The following is a 25,795-nucleotide window of genomic DNA, read 5'->3' on the forward strand; positions in this document are numbered from 1 at the left end:
ATTCGTTGATTGCCATTTTAAACATCCTGAGGAGTGTTTTTTTGGGCAGCTGCAGTATCTTGTGGGAAAGTACATTTTCATTTTATTATCACACATCGTTTGATAATCTCTTTCACTTAATATTTGCATTTCTTCTTAACAAGGGGTAAAACAGATTTTTTAATAAAAGATAAAATTACCTTTCCAAAACAGATGCAAAAGGCAAGTGTGTAAAAAGACCTGAAAAAATTAAAAACATTTAGGGAAATATACTCTGGCAAAAAAGTCCAAGAAAGGGAATAAGAGAGAACATAGGCTAATACCAGTGACCAATAGGAAAAAGCTCTCAGATGTCAGGGTCCACTCTCAGCTGCCTGAACCCTGGCTATATCATACATGTGGTTGTTCCATCTTCTACCTCTAGTGGCCACCCTCCTCCCTCTGGAGTGCTCTGGAGCTCATCATCAGGTAGAGCTGCGCCTCATTTGCCTGAGTGAAGCCCTGCCTTTATAAGACCTGCCCTTCAGTCAGGGCCTTGGCATTGACGTTGAAGGACTGCTTTTGCTCTGAGCCGCTACCCGTACCCGTACCCGTTCCCCCTGCCAGTGGGCCTCCGTTCCCGTTCCCCCTGCCAGTGGGCCTCCGTTCCCGTTCGCCCTGCCAGTGGGCCTCCGTTCCCGTCCGCCCTGCCAGTGGGCCTCCATTCCCGTCCGCCCTGCCAGTGGGCCTCCATTCCCGTCCGCCCTGCCAGTGGGCCTCGCCTGTGCCTGAACCTGTACCTGCCTCAGCTCCCGTCTCTCTGCCTCAGCTCCCGAGCCTGTACCTGTACCTGCCTCAGCTCCCGTCTCTCTGCCTCAGCTCCCGAGCCTGTACCTGCCTCAGCTCCCGTCTCTCTGCCTCAGCTCCCGAGCCGGTACCTGCCTCAGCTCCCCACTCTCTGCCTTTCCAGTTCTGCTACTCTGTCTGTACTTATCTCTCCGTCACCATGCATAAAGGGGTACAGACAGAGTTCCCCGTATCCCCTGCACATGGACTCTTACCAGACCTGCTCGCTCGGGTCCTGACATCAGAGCTGTAAGCTGGAATGGGTTCCAAAGAAGTTCTAAATCTTGCAAACTGATACTTGAAAACTGCAACCAAAATGTGTTTCACTGACTTTCAGCACAATGTCAGAGGCAAATCCCTAAATAATAACCTGAACTACTCAACTATCTGGCAACTTTGAGTGAGCATGAGCACATCTGTGCCAGAACAGGCTGCTCTACAATGCACCACGATGCAGAAGGATCACTGCGGATGTACGTTATTTTTATCATATCATCTAATTTACTATAATTAAAATGATAAAATATGGTGATTTTGTGTTAAAAAATTATTTTTTTATCACTTAAACTGTTTTCCCCCAAAACTGGTCATTCTGCCCCATATCCTATTTCAGGTATCTTTGAAGCCGGCCAATGCAATTTACCCCATCAAACCATATATTTTTAAAAACTAGACCCCACTAGATACCCCACATGCATGGGTTTGTGAGGTTGTTTGGGGACTAAAAGGCCCTTTTTGAGAGGTGTGCATTTTTCAAATTGGAATTTTGACTTGTCAAAAAGTCTTCCCACATATCCTATTTTGAGTATCTTTTACTCCATCAAACCAAATATTTTTGAAAACTAGACACCCCAAGGTATTTTAAATGCTGGTAACCCTTTTTTCATGCAGTAATTTTACCACCAGCCTTTGTCACACGTTGTACTTCAGGTATGGATTTACCGCTCCTGGTATATGTCCCTGTCACACAGCATCCCAATATGTGTTCAGCAACATCTCCTGAGTACAGTGATATCCTACATGCATGGGTTTCTTGGGTAATTTGGGAGGTAAAAGGCCACCTTTTGTGAGGTCAGTCTGTGCCCACGTCCCATATCTGGGACATCTTTGAAGCTGGCCAATTCAATTTACCCCATAAAATCATACATTTTTTAAAACTAGGCACCCTATGGGCATTTATAACATCAATAATTTAACTCTTTCCATGCAGGAATTTTTGTGAAGATAATAGTGTGAATTGTAGGACTTGCTCATAAAAAACATATATATATATATATATATATGTGCACTTTTTTCTTTTTTGGTGACAGTGGGGAATTATTTTTACATGTTACCATATTTTTTAATTTTTTTACATTTTTTTTTTACTAATCACGGTAAAATATATGACCTTCTTTTGCCCAAGATCTAGTAGAACTGGCTCTAAGCCTATGAGGGGCTCCTTTCCCACGACTTGTAAACCTCCACGATAACCTGGACAATTCAAGATAAAATTGTTTGTCTTGATGATTTCTTTCCCTTTGAGACCCCTACAAAAGTTGCCTGAAGTTTAAAATCCACTCTCCACTGTGTTGTCTTCTACATGCATAACAGAAGACACCTAACATCCAGCATATGAAGAGTTTTTCCGTCTCTGATACTAGATTCTAACAGAATGTAGGCAGAACTATATGTTGGTTCCAGTGAAAATGTTACATATCTTTAGGAAAAAATTCTGGGGGGCTAGAGTAACTTTTTCTTCCAAAATCTTTTAGAACTGGATCTCTTATGGTCTTAAGTTGGCTGACTCTTCTAGATGAAGCATCTTTTCAGTATATGGCCAGAAGACTCATAGGTGCATCTTCCGGGACTCATCAATCTGGACCAGGTTCAAATCTCATTGTCAAACCTTGGGCAGGATCCCAGGGCAAATTCTCTCTCCATGGCTTTAAGCAAGTAAGCCAACGATGTACTGCTAATTTTTAATTCATCAATACTGACAGGGCAGTGACCTGGGCTTTCAGCATACATGGACAGAGGCCCTGGTACAATCCTTCCTGGAAGAAATCCAGAAGCTAAGGAATTAAAGCTACAAACCCCTCTTGCAGAACACCAGAATGTAAATAATCTCCAGACCTTCAAGGGGCTGAAGTCACTTTCTTTCTTCTCTAGAGCAACTTTGTAACAACCTTTTTGGAATGCCTTCATCTAACTAATAGGTCCTCTTTAGAATCCTCTATTAATTTCAGACCTTGAGTCAGCAGTCACAGGAAGGTAGAATCTGATCCGTACCAGTTCTGAATACCAGATCCTTTTTGGTCAATCTGGTGCAACCAGGATTATGGATGCTCCAACCCTCTGATCTTCTTAGGTTTGAAATCAAAGGAAATTGATGAAATATGTATCCCAGACTGTGGCTTCACATCTGAGAAAATCCATACAGGCTTTCTAGGTTTTGTGATTGACATAGGGAATATAATCTCTGGAGTTTTGAATTCTTGTGAGATACTATAAGATCTATCTCTGGCTGTCCCCAGTTTGAGTGAACACTAATGGGTCTAAACTTCATTCTCCTGGGACCATTTTGTGATTGCTCAGAAAGGCCGCTGTGGAATTCAGGATACCCCAGTGAAGAATGCGTTGTGATAACATACTCAACTGGTGATTCTTGTCCCTTGCTTTATATAGACCACCACAGCCTGCAATAACCACTGGTGCTCCAGCTAACGTGCAAATAAGCAACTGACAGGTTTACAGTAGCCATACACAAAAGTGGAAACAAGATCCTTAGGGTAATTTTGAAATGGACCTCCTTTATGTAGTGATTTACAAAATGCAAGTATGTAATAAATTATAGATTCCCTGAGGGACCATATATTGGCCTCTTCAATGTTCCTCCTGAAGCATAGGAATACAATCTTTATTTACCACAAATTATTTAATCGTTTAAGACAAGGCTTCCCATCTGACCCTGGAGTTTGGGAGTATGGGCAACACAAAACGAGAGGGGGATTTGCTCAGAATATCCTCAGGCTATAAAGTGCAGTAGCTACCTGTTTGATATAATCTGTTTTAGAATCCAGGGATGGCAAAGAAAAAGGGGTTTTCACACAAAAGACCATCCAATATCTAGTAAGAACTTTTACTCTTGGAGCAGAGAGACAGGCCAAGTTCCCCATCAGGAGTTAAAGGGCCGTGCAGATGACTCTATTGGTCACCTGCAGGGGCCTCCCTAGGCCTCCTAGAGGAGGCCCCTGATGGCGCAACTTGGCCTGGGGAGACCCCGCCCCAAGAGTTAAAGGTCCGTACAAGCATCTCTATTGGTCGTTCGTACAGACCTTTAACTCTTGGAGTGGTGAGACCAGTGGTCTCTCCCGGCCAAGTTGCGGCACCAGGATTTTAAAAGTCTGTACAAGCGACTCTACTGGTCGCCAGCAGGGCGTTCTCAAAGAGGATTAGACATAAAGAGAAAGGTGGGAAGATAAAGAGAGATAAAAAGAAAAGAAAGAGATAAACAAAAAGGAAGCGGCGATAGAATGGAGAGGTAAAGAGGAGAGATAATGAGACAGGGTACAAAGAGAAGGGGGAGATATAGAGAAAGAATAGAGGTAAGGTGGGGGAATGGGACAGACAGAGAAAATGGCATGTCTAAAGCAGATAGACTTGGTTGCATATTTCACATTTTGGAAATTTTGGAAATATTTGTGTGTGTGTGTGTGTTTGTTATATGCACAATGCGAACAGCAACCACTCCCAAGGTGGACTCTATCAAATCTGCTCTAGCCCCGGATCTTTTGGGGACCTAGCAACGACCATGGTTTACACTGATACTGTCAGTCATATGAATTTATGTATTAAATAATGTAATTAATTTACCTATATTTATGTTTCTGTGAGTGCTGATTTGGCATCTTATTGCCCATTTTTTTATTTAGTTTTGGATAACTCCCAGCACTCTTCTAAATTATTTGATGCGAGAAACTATAGCGATGAGTATTGCCGTGGTAATTGTAAGGACTGGATGTTTAAACGATGAGTAATACCAAGTGTTGCTTACTGCCAATCAAAATTCCCATAACTTGAAAAAGAGGATATAGCAAAAGGAATCCTAAAGGTTATTGGATTCATTCCAGCCTTCTCATATGCAGAAATGGCCCAGAAAATAACACTGTGCATTTTGGTCACTGAAACAAGTAGCCAAAACAAGGATGAGACCTGATGATAGCTGACTCAAGTGCGAAGCTGAGGAAGCAGATCTTTGTCATTGTCTTTGGGCAGGTCCGGTCATATAGGGTCTTTGAACTGACATTAAACACTATGGGGAGACAGACAAACTGCATATTGTCACAGCCCACAAACGGTCTTATCTGGTGTCCATCCTAGCCCCTGAGGCAAGATAGCTGAAGTGGTATTGTTGGCAGCCCAAAAGGCACGGATGGCATGGAGGCCTCTGCACCCTCACTGCTATTATTTAAGAGTAAATTATACTATTTATTCAGGATGGAGCATTCCTTAAGAAAAGAAAGGACTACACACAAATTCTTTAAAATCTGGAGAAATATACCTAGGGGAAAGTGCTTATTCCATGGTTATATGCAGCAGCAGAGGGAGAGTAGAGCACAGGGCAGGCACTGGCAGACACACTGAATTTTCCCTCATATTACAAAAAGAATAAAGATGGGCACTGGGACACAGGACAGGGCACAGAGCAGGACAGGCACAGGCAGACAGTCACATCCAGCCACAAGTCTGATCCCCCATATTAGAAAAAAACAAGAACTGATTCCCCAGAGTAAGGAAGGGCATTGAGGCGCAGAAAACAGGGCAGGACAGGCTGGGCACCAGCAGACCGACACAATCAGCTACAGGACTGACGCCCCATATTAGAAAAAACAAGAATTGATCCCCCAGAGTAAGGAAAGTGAGAGAGCACTAGCAGCAATAGAAGTAGAGCACTGGGCTTGGGCAGGCAAGCACTGGCATATGAAGCCCCTTGGAGCAGGCCTGAATTTACTCAATATTATAGATATATTATAATGCCTGTTTTTGTTGCCAATATTTATATATCAATAAAGAATAATATATGATATGATTGAAAGATAATAAAAAAATAGTTTTGAGGTTTGGCTCATAGCATAAATGGGTAACTGTTGTAAACTACACACCAAGCCCAGTAAGCTGACTAGCTTTCTCACTAATTATCAGTGAAGATGAAGAATATTATATAAGACAGAAAAATAATACAAAATATTTTCTGTAGCGTAAATGAACACCTGTCTTAATCAACTAAACTCTGCTCACTGATATGTACCCTACACAACAGTCCCTTTTCACTTTCCCTCAGCAAGGAGCATCAAAATGGCTTTTAATGGTGCCAAAACACCTTGAAATGGCACCAGCTAGATGTGACAACGAAAAGACATATCCTAACGACATTTCGTTACTTTTACAATTTGTTTTTGGCAGTTTTGTCGGAGATCAACCTCATTATTGGTGATTCAGACGAATGCCCATTCAATTTTCGTTACAAAAACAAGTTCATACAAATCCGACTTGTGTACAAAGTCTAGTAAACACAATTGTGTGTGTGGGGATCGGAGTGTTGACAGAGGAGAACCGTAACAGAATTGATGAATTTCTGGTGTTGTGAGGTATAGCTGAGATACCCTTTATTATGGTTTTGGTTTTATAAGATTCTGTTATATTACTATATTATTCTGCTGTAACAACCTTGCTTATGCTTTCAGAAACACTATCCTTAGTAACTGATGGTTTCAATAAGGATTGAGATCTGGAAAATGGGATAAACACCATCCCTTATGATTCACCATGATTCTAAATATTCTATGGGTAGTAAAGATACAGTGGGGAGGTAGAGAATCATTTTCCAACCAAGACCTTGTTGACTCTGCAACACTACTCCTTCTGATATACAAGGTTCTCCAATTATGAGAGCTGCAGATGCTCTTGCAAAGATGTTGTAAATGCAATATGTGTGTACTTTACTACAAATGTGTATCTCAGTGACTCACTTTTCTGCAAGCCTCCAGATTGCCTCAAGCTCTTACAAGATAGAAAGGGTATTCAGTCTCATATGGACTACACTTAGCAGATCTGCGACCAAGCTTATTCATTCATCCTCAGTCTTACTATGCATTTCTTCTTATACATATACCACATATGTATTTTTAGGACATTGATTTTAGCACATTCTTTCCCTTTTGATCCATCCCTCCATCTGGCCTCCTGAAGCAACAACTCCTCCCCTTTTTACTAATTACTAAGTTACTACTCCCTTTTTTACCCACCCACCTTTTGTCTCAATTAACCACACAATTCCTTCTAGAGTAAGATCATAAGCAGGGCACTCATAAAACCACCATCCTTTTCAGGAACTTTGTATGAAAGTATCGTAAGACTAGACGGCAAGCTCACAGTCAGGTTCCTCAACCCCTGTTATATCTGTATGTATAAATGTGTATATATTTATAGAATAGAAGTATTTGTTAATCTTCTTATATTTAAATGTTGTTCAAGACTGCTGAATATGTTATAAGCAATAATAAAGTTATATATATATATATATATATATTGTGAGACTGTGAACCCCAGGGACCCATATGTATAATCTGCATAGCAGCTGTACCCAGATGCCATGCCAATCAACTCCCTGGGGTTCACAGCCTCACCATATATATATATATATATATATATATATATCCTAACCTACACCTTAACAAAAGGACCCAAAATTAACATTCACTCACATCTGCTTCGCTGCCCATTCGGAGGTTGTAAGTCAGGTCATGCTGGATCTCGGTGATGAATTTCTGTGAGTACTCGGGATAGAGATCTAGAACCTCCCGAAGGCCCTTCAGGCTGATGTACTGCAGGTCGCAGTATGTTAAGGCTTTCACATTGGCGTTCGTCTTAATCACCTGATGTTTGTCCAGATTGTCTGAGCCAATCAAATCTCCCTTTCCTAGAAGAATGACCAGGTAAGTGACAAACATAGTACGTGTTTTAAGCTCTAGATACAATATAGCAGAGAGATGTTGGGCATATATATATATATATATATATATATATATATATATATATATATATATTTATATATATATGGAAATATAAGGACATTATTCAAAAACTGTTGGTCTCTTAAATGGGTCAAACTAAATATCTACCTATTAATTGTTAAATCATGTTAAATTATAAGACATTTAATCACTATATTTAATACAAGCTTTTCAATAACACACATGAGAACCCCTTTACAAATATGATTCAGAACTATCAGCACAGGTGTACATTAAATAATTCCACAGTCCACAAGAATATGCAATCTAAACTTTATATTTATTGTTGCACCTCTCATCAGAAGACAGTCCAAGAAGACCTACCCAAGATGGCAAGCACTGTGTTATCTTTTAGCACCTCCATGGATCCTGAGCAGACGAAGTATATGGCTTGAAGGGCATCCCCCTGCCGGATGAGGTATTCCCCAGGGGCACAGAAGGATGTCTTGATGCTTAGAGAGAGAGAACGTAAGCAGCCTCGGCTGGCAGATTCAAATATTGGCAGCTGTAATATCTCTTTGTTAAGATGCATGGCAATGTCTGCTCTTAGCTCATCGGGAAAGTCCCTAAGGAGCTACAAAAAGAGTTGTAGATTGGTTTTAGAAAACAGAATCACTTTTGTAGTCACAGTCGCGTGTACACAATGGGAAATTTAACGTAGCGACAATGAATACAATGTATCTTATTAATGTTTTCAATTCTGCGCTCATGAATTCTGCGGTGCTAAATCTGTGTTTCTAAACTTGACAGTGTGGTTTTCATGGACAAAATCTCATCTTCTCTGGAATATGTACTGAAGTACAGTGAGTAGTGACTGCAATCAGTACATATTTTTCCCCAAATACTCACAGTTTAGAGTTAACTCTCCAGAAGAGGCCGTGTTGTTGATATAGTGACCCTTAGGCCTGCTATGACCCATGGGAAACCCACAATTGATGCTCTGTTAACCTACTGAATAGATATAAGTGAAAGAAAATTGCCCAGTTCAGCAAATGGTTTCCACCTAGTAATAATTATTGTGCAAAAAACCTTGTGCTTGCATGTAGTATGTGGCATAATCAATTACCGTAATTATCAGCAACAATGGCCAAGTACGTCCCAGTAAACCCTCTGGTTCCTGTTACAGTGTATCTATAGGTGTACGAATATGGTAGGATGACTGTAGGGACGTTATTAGTATTAGTACTGCTATTGTTTTCTGCAGCGGCAGGGAGGGCGTTGCTGTTTAGCTGTAATTTTAATTTTTCATGTACCCACATAAATTATGGTTTTTTTTTCAGGACAATGGCTTTCTTTAGATACTATTATTTTGATGAAATCATCAAAATGCTACTAAGTGCTAGTAAAAGCGTATTTCTTTTTCTTTTCCTTTTTTATATCTTTTGATTTTTTTTTTAACATTATCTTGGAACTGGGTGGTAAAAACAATAATAACAATGAAAAAAACTATAAAAAGTGTCCCAATTCCCTTTACTTTTACCAATAGTAGACAGTGATGTCTCCAGCTTTCATATTTAGGGGGGGGCACATGGGGAGACAGGGACCAAAGTAGGAGGGGCAATTATAAAACGCTACATATACACTATACATATATATATATATATATATATATATATATATATATATATATGCGTTAAATATACATAATATGTACTTATCTCTTTGAAGGAATGACCTTGATTGAAATATGCGTTAGATATACATAATATGTACTTATCTCTTTGAAGGAATGACCTTGATTGAAATATGATGTCAAAATAACAGCTGAACTGGCAGTTATTTTTCATTCTTTAATATTAGACCCTACCCAAGCATTTTCTCGAGCCCCCGCTCCACGCTCCCTAGCATGCAATCACTCCCTCTGCTACCACACCAAACAAATATATATTTGCCACAATGACTGCAGATCAGGAGAAGACTGTGAGAGTCAGTGCAGTCTTCCCTCCTTCTGACTGCACCGTGTTGTTGAGAGGCCCTCTCCCCCAGTAATCATCCCCAGAGTCTCTTTGTCCCCTTGATTACTAAACCACACCTCTCTTTTACTTACTCCCTGTAGTTCAGGTATAGATCAAATAAACAACACATGGAAACAGCACGTGCAACTGAATAAGAAAAAAAAAAACCTGTATTTGCAGGTATACATAAATTATGTATGGAAACATAGCATTGCAGGTATAGATCAACTGAACACACAAACCCAGCATTGCAGGTATAGATAAAATGGAAATCACATGTAAACTCAGCACTGAAGGTATATATCAAATAAACAACACATGGCAACAGCACTCCAGGTATTGATCAACTGAATAAGACATACAAATCCTGTATTTGCAGGTAAACATAAATAATGTATGGAAACATAGCATAGCAGATATAGATCAACAGAATAACACAAAAACCCAGCTTTGCAGGTATAGATCATTTGACATGCCATCTTGGTCCCCAAACAGCCCAGCATGAGTCAACATTGTCCCCAAACAGCCGAGCCAACGCCGTCTTTGTCCCATAAACACGCTACCTGTGCCATCTTTGTCCCATAAACACCCTGCCTGTGCCATCTTGGTCCCCAATGCTTAATCATCCTGCTTATACCATCTTTGCCTTTTTGACAAATTAATTATACACCTATGATTCACACATCTTTTACAGTCACTCACTAATTAAATTTCATTCACACAATCATTTACTCATTCACGCTTTCACACAAATTATTTACACATATTCATTAATGCATTCTTACAAATGTATTAATTCTCTCACTCATTCACACAATTCATCCATGCATTAATCCATTCATTTTCTCTCATACTGACTCAATATTCTTGCTACCCTCATTTCTCACTATCTAGCCACCCCTCTCCCCCTTCTCACTATATACCCCCTTTTTCTCCCTTCTCACTATCTACCCCTTCTCACTCCATTCTGTCCTATCTACCCCTTCTCACTCCATTCTGCCCTATCTACCCCTTCTCATGCCATTCTGCCCTTTCTACCCCTTCTCACTCCATTCTCCCCTTTCTACCCCTTCTCACTCCATTCTCCCCTTTCTACCCCTTCTCACTCCATTTTCCCTATCTACCCCTTCTCCCTATCTACCCCCTCCTCACTGTCTACCCTCTCCCCCCTTTGAAATTCAAAATTGTAGAAGTCCTGGGATGAGAGCACGAGGCCTCTGTCTCCCTGCTCTGCCGGGGTGCTCGCTGCTTCACTGCTGAGTGCCGGAATATGATGTCACATTCCGGCTCTCAGCATGAAATGCCGGCACTGCGACCAAGACAGAGGCCTTGCAGAGGAGAGTGATGGGCGCCGAGCGGTTGCTGACACCTCTCTCTCTCCTCCTGCGCAAAAAAAGAAGACAGCGTTTCAGTTGGGGGGGCACACAGGGGGCATGATGTAGGGGGGCCATGGCCCCCTCTGCTGACGCCACTGAGATCAACTGAATAAGGCATACAAACCCTGTATTTGCAGGTATACATAAATAACGTATCAAAACATAGCATAGCAGATATGGATCAACACATTAACACACAAATCCAGCTTTGCAGGTATAGATCAATTGGAAATCACATAAAAACTCAGCATAGATAAAACCCTACATTACAGGCATAAATCACAGGTTGCACACCCCCAAAGCCAGCCTTGGCGTCCACACTGCCCACATAGAACCTGACCAGCACCCAGGTAACACACATAGGACTTGCCATCTTTGTCCTTAAACAGCCCAGCATGAGTCAACTTTATCCCATAAACACCCTGCCTGTGCCATCTTGGTCCCCAAGGCTCAAAACACCCTGCTTGTGCTATCTTTGCCTTTCCACAAATCAATTATACATCTATGATACACACAAACACTTTTACAGTCACTCACTAATTCAAGCTTTCATTCACATAATTCATTCACACAATCATTTCCCCCCCACTCATTTACACATATTCATTAATGCATTCTCACAAATTAATGAATTCTCTCCCTCGTTCAGACAATTCATACACACAATTCATTCATTCTCTCACTCATTCTCACTCATTTCAATATTTGTACTACCCTCTTTCTTATACCGTCTTTCTACCCCCTCTCCCTCCTTTCTCACTACCTACCCCCTTTCTCACCATCTACCCCCTCTCCTCCCCTTCTCATTATCTATCCTCTCCTCCCTTTGTAGTTCACTTACCTTGCAGAACTCTTGGGCTGGGAGCGCAAGGTCTCTGTCTCCCTGCTCTGCCGCGGTGCACGCTGCTTCACTGCTGACATGTCAGCACTGCGACCGAGCTCGAGGCCTCGTGGAGGAGAATGAGGGGCGCTGAGTGGTTGCTGAAAACTTCATGAGTGACCACTCGGCGCCCCTCTCTCTCCTCCGTGTCAAAAAAAAAAAAGGATGGCGTTTGAATTCTGGAACAATGCATTGTCCTGCATTGAGGCTGCCTGGAACCCGGAACATAAGTCCCATTGCGGGACTTCCCCGGGCAATACGGGACATGTGGTTACCCTAGTTAGAATGCATCTCCTTATAGGCACTGAAACACAGGTACAGAGAACTTGCTTATGGCTGTTAGGGGAATAAGGTAATTCTGCACTCCCCCGTGTAGCCACTGAGTTTGGACTAGCTTTTTTACAGCACATAGTGGTGATATTGCATTTTTGAACTCGGATGCCATGCTCATCTTTCGCTGTGAAAAAGAAAAAGGTGACAAAGTGCTCTAGTGGGGTTACAGGGAGACTAGGTCGTTAATCTTCGTCTTCTGAGGCTGGCAACAATCCAAAATTCAGTGTTCATAAATCACAACCAAACCATGTGTCCCAAAGGTGGTTTCATGTAATTTCTGGCTCCACCACTAGCAATAGGCCAGGGCACATTTAAAAAAAACAAACGTGCAAGGCTCTAAAAAAAAGGCCAGATGATTCTTATGCACTTATCAGCTCACCTGTAAGTAAATGTGCCACATACAGTCATGTGAAAAAGAAGCAGTGAATGTTTTCCACTTTTGAATAATCTTTCTCACTTATAGACTTTAATTTGTTTGGAAATGGACTTTCCACATTGTTGGGCAGCAACAATTGCTTTTCTAAGATCATTGCTGATGTCTTTCCTCCTTGGCTAAAACATTGGCTTGCCATACTTGCTGATAATTAATGAATCAAGGGCATTTGATTAGCAGCACCTGTCTGCTACTTAGCATCTTAATTCCTATGGAAGCAGTAAGGTGTACTTAGTTGTTCATACAAGGCTACTCAATTTTGCCTTATATTTTTATTTTAATAAATCATGACACAGTGTAATATGTCATGTTGTTGTTCATCTGAGGTCTAATTTTAGACCTGCTAAGGAACAGATGATTGTTATTATGTCCAGATATGTAAAACCATAGATTTCAAATAGAGTGTACTGTAGACACATGAAGCCTCCCTTGCTACTAAGGAACTCAAAAATCACATCCAGTGCTTCGTGACCTACTTGACCTTAATGCTAGAGGACCATACTTTCTCTCTCTCACAGGTACTTACTTGATCTTAGTCAAAAGGCCAAGAATGTGACAGATCCCTCATCTGTTCCTGCCTGCACATCATAAAAAAGTTTAGTAAGTTCTAACCAGAATATGGTTAGTTTAGGGGTGTCCAAGCTTTTCCTGCAGCGGGCCACTTCATCAGAAATGTATATGTTCGGGGGCCGCACTCATTTTTCACTGAGAGAAAAAACGGCCTTTAATAAGACATGCAGATTGAAATAAAGTAAATGACACAAAATCCTTTACAATGCCTCTCACTGATTTCTGGGCCTAGAAAGTTTTGTCCTCTGACGTGACTACACAGGAGAGCATTTTATCTCTGGATACGTAAAAATTAAATAGTTCTATTTATTTTAGGGATGCACCAAAATGAAAATTCTGGATTGAAACCGAAACAGAAAATGACCCTCCCATCAAAAAAACCCACACATTTAAAAAAGTAACACACCAAAATTGTACAAACAAATTAAATAACAATATTAATATATATATAAATTTCATATATAAAATATCAAATTTTGGTGTGTTACTTACTTTTAATAAAAGTTGGACAATAAAATACAATAACAATATTAATATATATATATATATATATATATATATATATATATAATTGCTAACAGCAATCACACTCCTACCATGCCCAGGCAACCAGTAAATGCTTGCACAATAACTGTGTGCAGTTTTTTGTAATAGTTGTGTATGAGGCCCCAAATTCTTGCAGGTGGTATAGCTGCCCATTTATCTTGCAAAATTCCTCCAGGTCATGCAAGGTCTTTGGTCATCTTGTATGAACAGCACGTTTGAGATCTCTCCAGAGTGGCTGATGACATTAAGGTAACCCACTGTGATAGCCACTCTAGAACCTTCACCTTTTTCTCTCTAAACATAGTGCTTATGGTTGTGACCATAAAGCTCTATTTTCGACTTTTTTGTGGCGTTGGCGGAGTAAAGGCTTCTTTCTGGCAACTCGACCATGTATCAAATTTTTTTTTACTTATAGTCGTATTGTACTCCTTGAAACAACCACACCATCTTTTTCCAGATTTCTCCTGAGGTTACCTGTCTTTAATAAGTGATTGAACGGTACCGACTGGCATTTTCAATGCTTCGGATATACTTTTATATCCTTTTCCATCTTTATAAAGTCCCATTACCTTGTTACGCAGGTCTTTTGACAGTTCTTTTCTGCTCCCCATGGCTCAGTATCTAGCCTGCTCAGTGAATTCACGTGAGAGCTAACAAACTATCTATACACAGACACTATTTGTGATTTAAATAGGTGAGGGAAATTAAACTTCGTGTGTCTGTAACATAGACCAAACATATAAGGGTATGAAAACTTTTGATGATTACATTACAGTCAGTAGAACAATTTCACATACAATAACAAACTGGTGCAAAGGAGAGGAGGACCCTGCTCTTGCGAGCTTACAATCTAGTTGGTGGTTGAGGGGGAAGTGAGACAATGGGAGAGGACTGCTTGGATGGGGATGAGTTGATCTGATTCCAATGATGTGTTGAAGCTGTTGATTGTTTAGATGGCTTGATTATGATGGTTGGGAGCATGGGCGTAGGAACCGGGGGGGACAGATCCCCCCCCAGTAACTCATGCGGGGGGGACCAATAATTAATAAATCCCCCCCCAGGGCCGTAGGAACCCCCAATAGAAACGCCGCAAATGCGGCCCATGAGACCTCGAGGTGCGGCCCGCGTAAGATCGGCATCCAGGGCAACCGATCTTACGCGGTCCGCACCGCGAGCCCTGCTACAACAAGAGCCCTGCTACTTACCTGTGGGAGGGTCTTCTGTACTGCACAGAGGAAGCAGAACCCAGCAGAGTTCACGTGACATCACATGATGAGTTCTGCTTGGCTTTTGCAGTTGCATTTAGCTTGGACACACAAGCGAATCCTGAGCTGGGGCGAATCTCCTAAGTGACATCTCTAAGTGAGGAGTTACAAGCAAAGAAGGAGAGTATATTCATTAATATTGCAAGGGGGAGCACTGTGTTTGTTTGTGTTGTGTTCAGTGTAAAGTTTTGTTGAAAAAAGCAAAAAAAAAAAGGGTAAGGGCTACTTCAGGTGTGTTGCTAATTAAGTAACCTTCTCTGTGAGTTCTGCTTGGCTTTTGCAGTTGCATTTAGCTTGGACACACAAGCGAATCCTGAGCTGGGGCGAATCTCCTAAGTGACATCTCTAAGTGAGGAGTTACAAGCAAAGAAGGAGTTAAAAAGCAAGAAGGAGGGTAAAGTATAAATCCTTGTGATTGCATATAATATATTTATATATATTTTGCGCCTTACTGTCTGTTTTTGCCAGTTATTGGAGCTATCCCCATTGCCAAGATGTCCTCCATGTTTGACAATGCGGTCAGGTGTACATCTTGCTCAATGTATGCAATCCTTGAGCAGCGCTTCGAGGGTGCATATTGCTGTGCGAGATGTGTGCGGGTTGCTCATTTGGAAGCACAAATCCTGAGTCTAGAGGAGCAACTGGCAACACTGAGATCTATTGACAACTTGGAGAGGAGTCTGCTGCTCACTGAGCAAGCTCTCTCGCAGGTAGAGGTGGGGGAGGATAGTGGGATGGAGGTACAGGACAGTCAGGCAGCTAGCTGGGTTACAGTTAGAAGGCGGGGTAGGGGGAAAAGCGCCAGGGAGGCTAGTCCTGATCTAGCACACCCCAACAAGTTTGCCCGGTTGGCAGATGAGGGGGATGTTAGTTCAGAGTTAGCAGTACTGCAGCAAGTCACTGCCTCTGACCACCAGAGGGGTGTCTGCTCCAGTAAGGAGGGAAGGAGGAGCGCAGGGCAGGCCAGACAGGTGCTGGTAGTGGGGGACTCAATTATTAGGGGGACAGACAGGGCGATCTGTCACAAAGACCGGGATCGCCGAACAGTGTGTTGTCTGCCTGGCGCTCGAGTTCGGCACATCGCGGATCGGGTTGACAGATTACTGGGAGGGGCTGGAGAAGACCCAGCAGTCATGGTGCACATTGGCACCAATGACAAAGTGAGAGGGAGGCGGAGTGTCCTTAAAAATGATTTCAGGGACTTAGGTAGCAAGCTTAAGGCAAGGACCTCCAAGGTAGTATTTTCTGAAATATTACCTGTACCACGTGCCACACCAGAGAGGCAGCGGGAGATTAGGGAGCTAAACAAGTGGCTCAGAAGCTGGTGTAGGAAGGAGGGGTTTGGGTTCATGGAGAACTGGGCCGACTTCTCTGTCGGATACAGGCTCTACGGTAGGGACGGGCTGCACCTCAATGGGGAGGGTGCAGCTGTGCTTGGGGAGAAGATGGTCAGAAGGGTGGAGGAGTGTTTAAACTAGGGAAAGGGGGGGAGGGAAACTACAATATAGAAGGGGAAGATAGTGTAGATAGAGAGCTGGGGCTTATAAATGTACCTGGGGGTGGAGCAGAGGGAGGGGTTAGAATAGTTAATAGGGATAGGCTTCATAGGGAAAAAAAACATACACCTCTAAATTGTATGCTTACTAATGCCAGAAGTCTGACCAATAAAACTGACGAACTGGAGTTAATAATGTCTGAAGAAAATTATGACATAGTAGGTATAACAGAGACATGGTTGGATGATAGCTATGACTGGGCGGTTAACATACAGGGGTATAGTCTATTCAGGAAGGATCGGAAAAAACGAAAAGGGGGAGGAGTTTGCCTTTATGTAAAGTCCAGCCTAAAGGCCACACTGCGGGAGAATATATGTGAGGGAAATGATAATGTGGAGTCATTATGGGTAGAAATATATGGAAAGAAAAATAATAAAATACTGATCGGGGTTTGCTATAAGCCACCAAATATAATGGAAGCAGCAGAAGATCAATTATTAAAGCAAATAAACAAGGCAGCTAATCACAATGAGGTGGTTATTATGGGGGACTTTAACTATCCCGACATAAACTGGGAAACCGAGACCTGTGAATCTCATAAAGGAAACCGGTTTCTGACTATAAGTAAGGATAATTATCTGTCCCAAATGGTACAGGACCCGACCAGAGGGGGCGCCCTACTGGACTTAATATTAACCAACAGACCTGACAGAGTAACTAATGTGCAGGTCAGGGGACATCTAGGAAATAGTGATCACAATATGATGCATTATAACTTGTCCTTCAATAAGGGAACTCTTAGAGGAGCCACAAGAACTATGCACTTTAGGAGGGCAAAGTTTGATCAACTAAGAGAAGCCCTTAACACTGTAAATTGGGAAAATGTCCTCAAAAACAAGAGTACAGACGCTCAATGGGAGATTTTTAAGAATATCTTAAATTCTCACTGTGAAAGGTACATACCGTATGGGAATAAAAGAGTCAGGAACAAGAGAAAACCAATGTGGATAAATAAAAATGTAAAGGGGGCAATAAATGGCAAAAAAAGGCATTTAAGCTACTAAAACAGGAAGGCAGTGAGGAAGCACTAAAAAGCTATCGGGAAAAAAATAAAATATGTAAAAATCAGATAAAAGCAGCAAAATTGGAGACAGAAAAACTCATTGCCAAAGAGAGTAAAACAAACCCCAAAATGTTCTTTAACTATATAAATAGTAAAAAGGTTAACAATGAAAGCGTTGGCCCCTTAAAAAGTAATGAGGGAGAAGTTATAGACGGGGATCAGGAAAAAGCTAATCTATTAAATATATTCTTCTCTGCTGTATTCACAGAGGAAAATGAAATGCCAGGTAATATACAGCAGGATGAGATAAATGCCCCAGTACATGTCGCCTGTCTAACCCAGGAAGAAGTGCAGTGCCGCCTAAAAAAAATCAAAATAGACAAATCACCAGGTCCAGATGGCATTCACCCCCGCGTTCTAAGGGAGTTAAGTAATGTAATAGACAGACCCCTATTTCTAATATTCAAGGACTCTATAGTGACAGGGTCTGTTCCCCAGGACTGGCGCATAGCAAATGTTGTGCCAATATTCAAAAAGGGGACAAAAAGTGACCCGGGGAATTATAGGCCTGTTAGTTTAACTTCTGTTGTGTGTAAACTGTTTGAGGGTTTCCTAAGAGATGCTATTTTGGAGTATCTCAATGAAAATAAGTGTATGACTCCATATCAGCATGGGTTTACAAGGGATCGGTCCTGTCAAACTAACCTGATCAGCTTTTATGAGGAGGTGAGCTCAAGACTGGATCGGGGTGAATCGCTGGATGTCGTATATCTTGATTTTTCCAAAGCATTTGATACGGTGCCACATAAAAGGCTCGTACATAAAATGAGAATGCTTGGGCTGGGGGAGAATGTGTGTATGTGGGTAAGTAACTGGCTCAGTGATAGGAAACAGAGGGTGGTTATTAATGGTACATACTCTGAGTGGGTGACTGTTGCTAGTGGGGTACCACAGGGGTCAGTTTTGGGTCCTATTCTTTTTAATATATTTATTAATGACCTTGTAGAGGGATTGCATAGTAAAGTATCAATCTTTGCAGACGATACTAAGCTCTGTAACGTGGTTAACACAATAGAGGACAGCGCACGATTACAAATGGATCTGCATAGGTTGGAGGCTTGGGCTGGGATGTGGCAGATGAGGTTCAACACAGATAAATGTAAGGTTATGCACATGGGGAAGAAAAATCCAGGCTGGGAATATGTATTAAATGGGAAAACACTGGGGACGACTGACATGGAAAAGGACTTAGGAGTTTTAGTTAACAGTAAATTTACCTGTAGCGACCAGTGTCAGGCAGCTGCTGCTAAGGCAAATAAAATCATGGGGTGCATCAAAAGGGGCATAGATGCCCACGACAAGGAAATAATTCTACCCCTGTACAAGTCACTAGTCAGACCACACATGGAATACTGTGTACAGTACTGGGCACCAGTGTACAAGAAAGATATAGTGGAGCTGGAGAGGGTTCAAAGACGGGCAACCAGAGTAATAAGGGGAATGGGAGGACTACAGTACCCAGAAAGATTATCAGAATTGGGGTTATTTAGTTTGGAAAAAAGACGGCTTAGGGGGGACTTAATAACTATGTATAAATATATAAGGGGACAGTACAGAGATCACTCCCAGGACCTATTTATACCCAGGACTGTATCTATAACAAGGGGACATCCTCTACGGCTGGAGGAAAGAAGGTTTCTACACCAGCACAGACGGGGGTTCTTTACAGTAAGAGCGGTGAGATTATGGAACTCTCTGCCAGAGGAAGTGGTGATGGTAAACTCAATAAAAGAGTTCAAAAGGAGCCTGGACGTGTTTCTTGAAAGCAATAATATTACAAGTTATGGATATTAGATTAATAGGGACAGAACGTTGATCCAGGGATTTATTCTGATTGCCATATTTGGAGTCGGGAAGGAATTTTCCCCCTGGTATGGGGCAATTGGCATCTGCTTCATAAGGGTTTTTTGCCTTCCTCTGGATCAACACAGTAGGGACACAATATGTATATAGGTTGAACTTGATGGACTTTGGTCTTTTTTCAACCTTATGAACTATGTTACTATGTTACTATGTTACATCACATCCTTCTTCCTCTGTGCAGTACCAGAGAACGCAGAGGGAGGCCGCGCCCCCTGCTGAAGTCTGTGAGCGGCATCAAGGAGCTGCAGTGCAGGTAAGGGGGTGGGGAGGGTGTTTGAATGAGTATGCGTGATTGAGGGAATGAATCTGAATGAATGAGTATATGAATTAATGAGTGTGTGTGTGATAGCAAGGATGTGTAAGTGCTGGAACCTAGGCATGATGGGACTGTGATTGCTGTTAGCAATCACACTCCTATCATGCCAAGTCAGCCAGTACATGCTGAAACCTAGCTAGCTGCCCCCCTTGTGTATTGATGCTGCCAGCAATATGGGGTCTGCACATCACTTACAGCCACCCTGTACCAGCATGTACTGGCTGTCTGGGTATGATAGCAGTGTGATTGGTGTTTTGTTCAATTGTGGTGTGTTACCTACTTTCATTAAAAATGTGAGTTCTTATTATTATTTTTAAAGGTGGGGGGTCATTTTCGGTTTTGGCTAAGTGAACCGTGAATGTTTTGGTCCAGAATTTTCATTTCGGTGTATCCCTAGAATAAATAGAACTATTTCATTTTTAATTATCCTGAGTCCTGAATTTGTAGTCACAAAACTTACTAGGCCCAGAAATCAGTGAGAGGAAAAGTAAAGGTTTTGTGTCATTTACTTTATTTGAATCTGCATATTTTATTAAAGGCCATATTTTCTAACAGTGAAAAATGAGTGCGGCCCGTGCACATATACAATTCTGATGAAGTGGCCCACTGCAGAAAAAACTTGGACACCCCTGGGGTAGACAGTGAGAAAGGGGGGGGTAGGGAGAGAGTAGCTAGTGAGAATGGGTGTAGGGAGAGGGTAGCTAGTGAGAATGGGGTTAGGGAGAGGGTAGCTAGTGAGAATGGGGTTAGGGAGAGGGTAGCTGGTGAGAAGGGGGCGGTAGGGAGAGGGTAGCTAGTGAGAAGGGAGGGTAGGGAGAGGGTAGCTAGTGAGAAGGGGGTAGGGAGAGGGTAGATAGTGTGAGAAGGGGGAGAGGGGGTAGATAGTGTGAGAGATGGGGAGAAAGTGGGGATCTGATGGGGGAAAATGCTGTCCCCCCCAGATTTCTATGGGTTCCTACACCCATGGTTGGGAGTACTGGGGAGGAATTTTGTACGCTTTCCTGAACAGGTGGGTTTTCAGAGAGGTTTTGAAAGTTGCGTATGAGGGGTGCGGCGCGAGTGAAATCCAGCTTTCTGCAGTGGTACTTGGTATGTAGTTTTCCTCTGGTTAAACTCCAGTCTAACTCTTAACTGCCCACTTATGAAGAGTCAACTTATGAAGAGGCCGCAGCAGCTACATCAGCTACATTTCCAAGCAAGTAGGGTGACCACATTTTTTTTCTGCCTTTGAGGGGAACACTATGAAGCAGGTGTGTATATATATATATATATATATATATATATATATACACACACATATATACATATACACAGTATATTTATACACTGATTCACATATGCACAACGTCACATACACATAAATAAATTATATATATATATATATATATATATATATCTTTCACATACACACTGATTCACATATACTATTATATATTAATTATTAAGCCTTGGAAACCATGTTGATTTCAGATTTAGTAATATACAAACACTCATTACAGACATGAGTAGATATAGAATGTTAACCTCTCTAATACCAGACATGAGTACATTCAGAGAATTAACTCCTTTATTACCAGACATTACACACACAGTCACACAAAAAGACAAACACAGTCACACAAACAGACAAACACTGGTGTCTGGCTGCAGCTTACTCTGAGTTGGTGTGAAGGAGGGACTCAGCCTATCAGGAGAGGCTTCTGAACTCTCAGGCAATCCGGAGAGTTGAGAAGTCTCTCCTGATTGGTTGAGACCCTCCTTCACACCAACTCAGAGGATTACACCACACATTTAATTCAGAATCCTGAATTTGTAGTCACAAAACTTTCTAGGCCCAGAAATCAATGAGAGGAAAAGTAAAGGTTTTGTGTCATTTACTTAATTTTAATCTGCATATTTTATTAAAGGCCATATTTTCTCACAGTGAAAAATGAGTGCAGTCCTTTCACATATACAATTCTGATGAAGTGGCCCACTGCAGAAAAAAACTTGGACACCCCTGGTCTATTGCTTTGCATGGTTAAATGCAGTATCTGTATTCAACCTTCAGGGGTAACCCAGAGTTCCTTGGAGAGACCCTCTTGGAAACTTGTTTATTTTTTAAAGGGTGCTGCCATTTTGTGAGAGGAAAAATCTCTTACAGTGACTCTTGTGACTGCTTTCCAGAGTGGTCACAGTGCACCCTAGGGTGAGTTTTCAGTGTTGCTGAATGCCTCAATATAGAGGCATTTCAGCAACACCATTGAAGCTTAGGAGGCAATCGTTGATTGCCTCTTGAGCTCTTTTAGATCAGGCATCTGTCGCCATACAGTGTATAGTGGAAGTTGGCACCCCAGGGAGGGGCCACACTGGGTCCCGAATGACGATCTCGGTGCCTCGACATAGAGGCATTACAGCAACACAGTTTAAGCGAGGAAAGCGAGCTTAGTTTAATGCCATGACGTGCCAGGCATGCCATTGGTCATTAAGGGGTTCTAGCAGTTGTGGTTAACCTCTTTTTCTAACATAAGCATCCCATTTCATTAGGAAGGACATGTAAACCATCCTTGTTTTTACAGCAACATTGTCATATGAGAAGAAACATTCATAATTAATTAATTCATACACTCACCTCGTTAGCGTCAATGCCATTGTTGACGGACCACGTTGTCTGGAAACACTCCAACATCCTTTGTTTCAACTGCTTGGGCATGCGGTGCACACGGATAAAGTCCTTGAGGTCCTTGGTGCGGGTGTGGTATAGAGACCGACGGGAATACATCCTCTGAATAATGGCAGTGACATTACCAAATACCACCGCATGCATGAGTGCTAAACACAGAGCAATAGCTGGGTAAGACAAGGACAAAGCTACTCAACATTTATCTTTAATGTGACCTGCCTAACTGCGTGTACAAGCAAACATAACAAGGAGCCTTGACATTTCTTGTTAGCAAACAATATTAACAATGATAATAGTGAAAAGGATAACTCAAAAACACTTTGAAGCCACACAGTGAGTGATGTCTCTTCTCATTACAATGGTGTAAGTTCCTACCACACAGAAGCCAACAGACATGATGTCACATTTTATAACATAACAAGCATAGTCTGGACAAAACATCAGAAAAAAAATTAGATAACAGTATGAACACTTCAGTAGTCTGAATATTGTTGCTAATCTGCTTTCTACAAGGTATATAGTAAAACAGTGCCTTGAAATATAGGAAGGAATCTGTCAAGACAAATATTAGTACAAACAAATGGAGGAAGGATTCAATGAATACATTTCTACTATGGCTTCCCTTAGTGGGTCTATGAAGGACAAATTTAAAATAGAGACAATGCAAAGCTTAACTAAACTGGGGATCTGTGAAGACATCTGGTAAATTAGAAATTAATTGATGATTGGATGAGAAAGTGCTTTACACCAATCTTTGCATTTTAGTCTGCTTTTTCATTGTGGAGGCTGTCACAGAAGAAGAACAAGCCCATCGACTTGATCCCATCAATTTCACCAATCATACCACCTCAGTTTTAATTCAGCCGTGAGCAGCATATCTGGAAAGCCACAAGTGATATCTGGCAATCTACCAAGAGAACTTCATTAAACTACTTTCAATGTTTTAAAACATTTTGTGTGTCTGGTATTAAAACAGCAGAGGCTCAAATTGCTCAGGTATGAACAAACAATTATAACCACCATTGAACATTAAAATATAAAAAAATTTGGGAAATTAATACCACATTTTTTTTATTGAAGGGGATGTAAGGAGAGATTTTTTCTTGTGATAAATTACTTTTAACATTGTCTGTAAACAAGATTTTACCTAGAAGAGGAACAATTTTATGTAATTTTAAAAATTAAATGTTCTTTTACTCCTCAAACACAGAGGGTTAGTTTAAGATTTCAGCAGAAAGTGCAGCTCAATAAAATTAAATTAGTTCAGGTCCGGAACAAACTATTTGTTTTTAAAGTTTATACCGGTATATGTCAACATATTTATTATATAAACTGTCAAAGTGGAGTGTAAGTCACCACTCAGCAAGTGGATAATGATTGATTTCCATAGGAGAAAAAACTTAAATTGGCTGAAAGCATGTATACATGGATAAATAACTTCCTTACTTGTTGATAAATATTCTATAGATTTATTTCCTAATCATGTTTTGCAACTAATGGGGACTGATGAGACTGAATAAAAGGAGAAATACAGCCAACTAATGATTTTCTTACCTCCAATCAGCATGGTGCAAATGGAAAAGATTTTTTCAGCGTCTGTATTAGCAGAAACATTTCCAAACCCTACACTTGTCAGGCTGCTGAGTGCAAAGTAAAGAGAAGTGATATAAGAGCTTCGGAGTGGGGGTCCGCCAATTAACTCTGACATGTTTCCTCCATGGGTACCATTGGTTAGGAGACTGCTGTTGCCTTGATGTTTTTCCCCATGACTGTACGGTACACCAAGACGTTTGGAAAACTCATGAAGCCACCCTTATTTAGAAAGACAGAATGTTGCAGAGAATTACATTGAATGTCAATAATGAACATGATATTTACACTGCATAATATAACATTTTTACTACATAATTTCTGTTTCTGATTTTCTACTAGAGAAAGTACCGTAGGCGTGGCCTAGCAGGGGTCACACAGCATCATTACGTAATCCCGTGGGAGCTGCAGTAAGCACCTGCTGAGGCATCGCAGTGAGTGAAGTGCTTTTGTTGCTTGAGTGCATGTCTTGGTTTGGAAGTGAGTGGATATGTTAGTGTCTGGGTATGTAAGTGGGAATATTAGTGTCTGAGTGTGTAAGTGTCCCCCTGTATGCCACTGTGCCTCCAGAAATGCCTTATACCCACTATATGCAACTCTGTCCCATGATATGCCTTTTAACCCTCTTATATGCCACTCTGCCCCCCAGATATGCCTTATGAACCCTTATTTACCACTCTGCCTCCCTGATATTCATTTTAACCCCCTATATGAGAGAGTGTCATATAGGGGGTTAAAAGGCAAATCATGGGGCAGAGTGGCATATAGTAGGGTAAAAGGCATATCAGGGAGGCTATGGGGAATTTCTTGGGGCAAAGTGGCAAGCCTGGGGGCAGATGTGCATAACTGGGGGACAGGTTGGCAAATAAAAGGAAATTAAAGCAAAATGTTTTTTTCTCAATCATAGCTTTTATTAAATATGAAAAAATAGTTTACATGAATTGATATTTACTAGCAAAACTTTTTTTCCTATAGGGTTGTCTTTTTCTTTTTTCCCCTAAATTAATATTCAGATTTTGGGGGTTGTCTTATAATCGAGCAAATACGGTATATTGCAATATGGATAATCAGCTATTATTAGACTTAGACTAAGAACATCAACAGCAGAGAATGAATACCTTATACATATGGGAGGCTCCAGTAGATGCTGGGGGTTCTCCCCTGGGTGAGGTTTAGAGCAGTGAGCCTCATAAATACATTACTGGGTAATACACAGCTAGGGTACTTTATTGTGCTAGGAAAATCACTACAAAACGTACAAAAAAATCTAGGATGGGCAGGACGCACTCACTGGAAACTCAGAGAAAATATTGTTGATGCCAGCTTCTTTTTCACACCATCGTATAACCTGGTATGCAAATTAGTTATTCCTTATTGAAGATATTTTTATATGAGACTGCTTTGTGTATCATAAGGAAGACAGAAGGAAGAATAGTACATTGATCTACAAATTATGTACTGTTTTTTTTCCCACATTCACTCTATTTAATTCAAATTGTACTTGTTTTTAGAAGGTCTGCAAGAACAT

The 25,795-nt window shown here is 41.3% G+C and overlaps 1 protein-coding gene across 1 annotated transcript in view; it reads right to left on the reverse strand.

Annotated features, from left to right (window-relative positions):
* LOC149287542 (voltage-gated delayed rectifier potassium channel KCNH8-like) overlaps positions 1-25,795 on the reverse strand; it is a 241,409-nt gene that overhangs the window by 42,990 nt on the left and 172,624 nt on the right. The window contains exons 9-13 of the mRNA XM_089492752.1: positions 24,448-24,489; positions 24,232-24,390; positions 22,627-22,826; positions 8,184-8,433; positions 7,551-7,765 (exon numbers count right to left, since the gene is read on the reverse strand). Of these exons, the coding sequence (XP_089348878.1) occupies positions 7,551-7,765; positions 8,184-8,433; positions 22,627-22,826; positions 24,232-24,390; positions 24,448-24,489 (866 nt within the window). The remainder of the gene's footprint in view (positions 1-7,550; positions 7,766-8,183; positions 8,434-22,626; positions 22,827-24,231; positions 24,391-24,447; positions 24,490-25,795) is intronic.

This window comes from Sceloporus occidentalis, unplaced genomic scaffold (assembly GCF_023333645.1).
Source record: "Sceloporus occidentalis isolate IW3139 unplaced genomic scaffold, rSceOcc1.0.p SCAF_59, whole genome shotgun sequence".
In the NCBI taxonomy this organism is placed as follows: domain Eukaryota; kingdom Metazoa; phylum Chordata; class Lepidosauria; order Squamata; family Phrynosomatidae; genus Sceloporus; species Sceloporus occidentalis.